The following is a 5,127-nucleotide window of genomic DNA, read 5'->3' on the forward strand; positions in this document are numbered from 1 at the left end:
TGTGCCCGAGTCCTGGTAGCGGGAGGTGAGGAGAATCCTGGGATCCGAGAACAGGGAGAGGCAAGTCTCCGCAGAAGTGAGAATGGCCAACAGTTCCCTGAGACGGCATCTTTCTTCTTGGGCAGGCAGAGGAAGTCCCAAGAATACACAAACACAGGAGAGTGGAAGGGCCGGCCAGGCGGGAGACATTAAGAGACTCCGGGGCTGGCCCGAAAGCCCCGCCTGACTCGGGGCTGCAGGAGGGGGCGTGGGACGGGGGCGGAGCCGCTGGCGATGACAACCGCCCCACGTGACCTGCCAAGTGTGTCCGGTCTCGCTCTGGCGTCAGAGCCGCCGTCGCTCGCTCGGTTCTCCGCAGCGGTACCTGCTCCAGGTGGCCCTGAGGACGTGCGGGCCAGGGGCGGCCCCGAAGGTAGGAAGCGGAGGGGAAGCAGGTAAGGGACCTGGAGGGGATCCCTGGGGTTGGTGTTGGGGAGCGGCCCCGGCCTGAGGATGACCCACCCCCGGGTAGCCGCGCGGTGACGCAGCCGGTCCACTATGAAGCAGACCCCGGGCCCCACCGCCTTCCGTGAGCCGAGAGGTGCCCGGCCCCGCGGGAGCCGGCGGTCCTGAGGCTACGACCCTTCTGAAACACCTGCCTCCGCCACCTGCGCAAGCTTTTCCGACACACCTGCCCCGCCCTTCTTGGTGCAGAAAATGGTGGTCAGCTTGGGGGGCGGGGCGGCTGAAGCGGGGGGCGAGGGCGGCGAGGAGGGCCCGGGCTCGGGACGGGGAAAGGGCTCGGTGGCGGCGGGTCCTCTCTAGCGTTCCGCTGCAGCAGCCCCTATTCCCCCAACCCTGCCCTTCTGCGGGTCTGCAGGCCTAAGTGTCGCGGCGGCGCACCTCGCGACGAGAATCGGGAGGAGGAGGAGACCGCAAGGATAGGCCCAGGTCGGTGCAAGGGACGGCGGCGGGGCGGGGGTCGGAACGTGAGGAAAGCCCAGTCTGAGATCCCAATCCATGCCTTCACCCTCTCCCCGCTCCAGCTTAACGCAACCCTCCCCTTCCCACACCCCATCCTCGTCCTCCATTTTGCTGCCTGCAGAAGCCTGGAGATGGATCTACAGGGAAGATGGTGGGCTTTGCCGGAGGGAGGGGCTTTGACTGGGGACACCCCACAAGGTACACGGGGCTTCTCAGATGGAAAAATGAAATGTTAAAGAGTACAAAGTCAAGTCCAGGGCTCTGAATTTTGGAAGGTGAGGGCCTCCGTCCTCAGTGCTTATCAGTCCACCAAGAAGTCAGCCCATTTTCTCTCTCTTGTCTCCTAGGAGTAATGGAGTCTAAAGAGGAACTAGCGGTAAACAATCTCGACGGGAAAAATCCCCAACAAGAAAACGAAGGAGGGGAGCAGGTCCCCAAGCAGAATGAAGAAGAATCCCGCCATTTGGGAGAGGGTGAAGGGCAGAAGCCTGGAGGAAATATCAGACGGGGGCGAGTTAGGCGACTTGTCCCTAATTTTCGATGGGCCATACCTAATAGGCATAGTGAGCACAATGAAGCAAGAGATGATGTAGAAAGGTTTGTAGGGCAGATGATGGAAATCAAGAGAAAGACTAGGGAACAGCAGATAAGGCACTATATGCGCTTCCAAACTCCTGAACCTGACAACCATTATGACTTTTGCCTCATACCTTGAATCCTAAAGTTTTTCCTGAGGTTAAAAATGTGAACACTGCTTTACAAGCTTGTATTTTTGTGATTTACTTTTTCTGTAAGCCTTTTGGTGTTTCCACTTACCAGTTTCTAATGGAAATTAGAATTCTAATTGAATATTGTTTTGTCTCAGCCTAAAAGTTACTGTTAGCATGGCAGCTTCACTCATTTTAGGAAAAATATTCTCTTCATAATATGAAATGCATAAAGCAGTTTAAAAAGCAGTCTGTATTCCATCATCTTGCTCTTTCATTCCAGTTGCTATTTTTTGTAAATATTATTTTTCCTCTACCTGGACTCAAAGTCTCACTTCTCTTGAGAATATTTTCTTGTCCCTGACCAAGAAAGAATGATCATACCCATAATTCAATGTCTGAATTTTAAGAATGTATGTTCTACTGTTTTTCAGAGTGAGTCTACCATCTGTACAAAAACATCTTGGGGGCAGGGGGCATTTGAGAATGTGGGACCTACTGTCCTAACTCAGAGTGGGCTCCGGAATCTCCATTTTTAACAAACTCTCTAAGTAATTCTGATGTGTACCAAAATCAGTGCCGTTGATGTGTGTGTATGTACCTATATACATATGTATGTGTGTATAATGTGTCATAAGCATAAAAAATAAAGAAACAATATCAAGATGAATCTTTACCTGACTTTGGCAGTTAAGTAATTAAAAAAGAAAAGTATGAGACTTTACAATAGACTAATGATTATGGGAGTGGTAGGGACAGTAGCAAACTGGAGAGTATTCATTGTGCAGAACAAAGCATGCCTGAAGATCACATTTAGTCTGAGGAATTCACAATTTATCACCTCTGTCAGTAGTTTCACATCCAGGATCTCATTTTATCCTTAACACAATCTATAAAGTCTGTATTGTTTTACCACTTTTACAGATGAGGGCGCTGGGGCTTAGAGATGTTAAGCACCCAGGGATAAGCCCTGCTATATATCTTGCAGTAGGAGAATCCAGCCTGGGTCATTTTCTATTGGACTTTATCATCGGGAGATGCAGAATATTTGACTTTTGTAACTTGATGACAAGCTGAGGAAGGTAAAAGAGACTCAGCAAGAATGTGGCTGTTTTTCAATACATTGTTTTTCTATATCTCAAATACAGACACTTTAATTTTTAGAATATTGAGGGATTTAAAAAGATCCTCCAGTGTTGTTCAAAGTTAGGATTGCCACTATGGCTCTTGAAATCAGTTCTGTGGCTTACAACAAGCAATTTTTAAAGGTAGAACAAAACTCATCCTGTCACCCTTGAGTAGTGTTAAGAATTGTTTTTGAGAACTTAATGTGTTCTATGTAGTAAATATTGCCACTTTTAAGATACATTTCTAACTAGATCACAGTGAAAAAAAATGAAAATCACTTTTTTAGTGCAAACTTGGTTTCAAAAGTGAGGAGTTGTTAGGAAAGCGGTTTTCCTAAGGTCAGACAGCCAATTAGTGAAAGAGCTGTGACCAGAGCCATGACCTCAGTTCTCACTTCAGGGTGCTTATCTTCTCACCACATTGCCTCCACAAAGAATTATTTGGAAATTTTTACAGTATGTACTGATAGCCAGTGAGTGTAAATGGAAAAACAAACAACTTATGCAAAAATCACTTTATTTGAAGTTTACACTATTTAGTCATCAGAATTCCTGCATATTCAACTGAGAACCACATTTAAGGGAAAATCTGTGCCTTAGATAATTTTGGAGCTGGAGTTATCTTTCACCTGTCTATAAGAAGAGGATGATATAGAGTGATCTGAAAATGCACAGTGGTGAAATCAGGCACTTCGTAAAGACTAGCTGACTGGGTGGAGTCCATGAATGATCGTTCAGTTCCTTTGAAAATCAGTATGGTGCCTGCTAGCAACTACCAATTGCGGATTCCCCAAAGTAGTCTCAATCTCCCTCATCCAGCCAAAAAAGCTAGAGGTGGGGGTGTGAGATCAGAACATGATTAGCTGAAAGAAAGCTGAAGCCTCATCACTGGGGTTTTTGGGGGAGGATGAGGAACAAGGACAGACTTTCTGGAAGAAGTAAGTGTCTATGCTTGGTTCAGAATATGGTTTTTTGAAGTACCGAAATGACCCCTGTCTCTTTGGTGTTTCTGGGAGAGTGTGATGATAAGGACAGAATTTTCTGGAAGTGGTCAAAGTCAGGGAATGGGGTCACAATGTAACTGTAACTAAATGAGGGCTCCTATTCTGGGAATTTCTGTGATAGTAGGGGATGAGTACAGAACTTTAGAAGACATAACGTTCAGTGACCAGAACATGATCAGAACATGATTGTTTGAAGAACTGAAGAAAACTCCCTTACCTCTGTGTTGCAAGGGCGAAGGAGTAAAGAGGGAACTTCCTAAGAATAGACGGGGCTGGATCAGAAGGTGATTGAAGAAGAGCAGAGCTGTCACAGTGAACACGTCCATTAATATACATCCTATGGGAGGGTCAACTTTCCTTGACTTTGGTGGGCAATACGTTTTGTCTTTTTAAGGTGATGACAGAGAGATGTCAGTGAATGTCTCTAAGGAGACTACCAAGATAATGAATCCTTTATAAAAATCAACAAAGGAAATAAACCAAGAGTGAGGAAAAAAAGGCTACCACATTCATCCCTATCAGTGGTTTATACATTCATGTTTGTAAAATCTAGTTTCTTGAGGAAAAATTGCATGTTTTTATGGATTTTGGAGCAAAGCTTGGGATGAATGTCTGGCAATTAATGCCTGTCAAATCTTCCAGAATTTAAGAGGAGAAAGACTGACAAGACCTCTGAGGAGAGTCAGCCTAATCTTACACAGCAGCATATGCTGCTGTCTTCATATCACAGAAATTGGAGCAATCACTGAGGAAGTCTCTAAAAAGGCCAGTGTTATGGACTGGATATTTGTGTTCCTCCTAAAATTAAAATGTTGAAAACCAAATTCCCAAGGTGATCATATTAGAAAGCAGGGCTCATGAATAGTATCAGTGCCCTTAGAAAAGAGACCCCAGAGAACGCCTTCACCTTTTCTATGAACCAGGAAGCAGGCCCTCATCAGACATGGAATCTAACCAACACCCAATCTTGAACTTCACAGCTTTTAGAATTGTGAGAAATAATTTGCTGTTGTTATAAGCCACTTAGTTTATGATATTTTGTTATAGTAGCCCAAACGAGCCAGGACAGACAGCAAGAAAAAAAAAGTTAACTTACAATGAAAAAAGTAAAAAACAAATAAACAATTCAAGTGTAACAAGAATAAAATACCAGGACAGGGGATAAGATGGTTAACTAGATGCAGTCAGGAGGAACATTCCCTGTGGAGTGACAGAGCATCAGGAAGACTGGCGCACTCCTAGCAGATCTTCAGAGGGAAGGCATTGAGAGCAGACAGAGGAGAGACACAGATGCTGCCCAGCGCAGGTACACCAGGACTCATTCCT

General features: G+C 45.8%; 1 protein-coding gene across 4 annotated transcripts; it reads left to right on the forward strand.

Moving 5' to 3' along the window:
* The first annotated feature begins 303 nt into the window (after positions 1-303).
* Positions 304-2,340, forward strand: BEX4 (brain expressed X-linked 4). Of its 4 annotated transcripts, none has more exons than XM_035289127.3 (4): positions 304-434; positions 544-702; positions 860-930; positions 1,311-2,340. In XM_035289127.3, exon 4 carries the CDS (start codon positions 1,316-1,318, stop codon positions 1,676-1,678), a length of 363 nt encoding a protein of 120 aa, XP_035145018.1. In that variant the 5' UTR covers positions 304-434; positions 544-702; positions 860-930; positions 1,311-1,315; the 3' UTR covers positions 1,679-2,340. The 4 variants fall into 4 exon arrangements, with proteins under 4 accessions (XP_035145018.1, XP_078219961.1, XP_008987924.1 ...); XM_078363835.1 differs by having other exon boundaries at positions 544-687; XM_008989676.5 differs by lacking the exon at positions 544-702.
* The last annotated feature ends 2,787 nt before the right edge of the window (positions 2,341-5,127 follow it).

Source organism: Callithrix jacchus, chromosome X (genome assembly GCF_049354715.1).
Source record: "Callithrix jacchus isolate 240 chromosome X, calJac240_pri, whole genome shotgun sequence".
Classification (NCBI taxonomy): domain Eukaryota; kingdom Metazoa; phylum Chordata; class Mammalia; order Primates; family Cebidae; genus Callithrix; species Callithrix jacchus.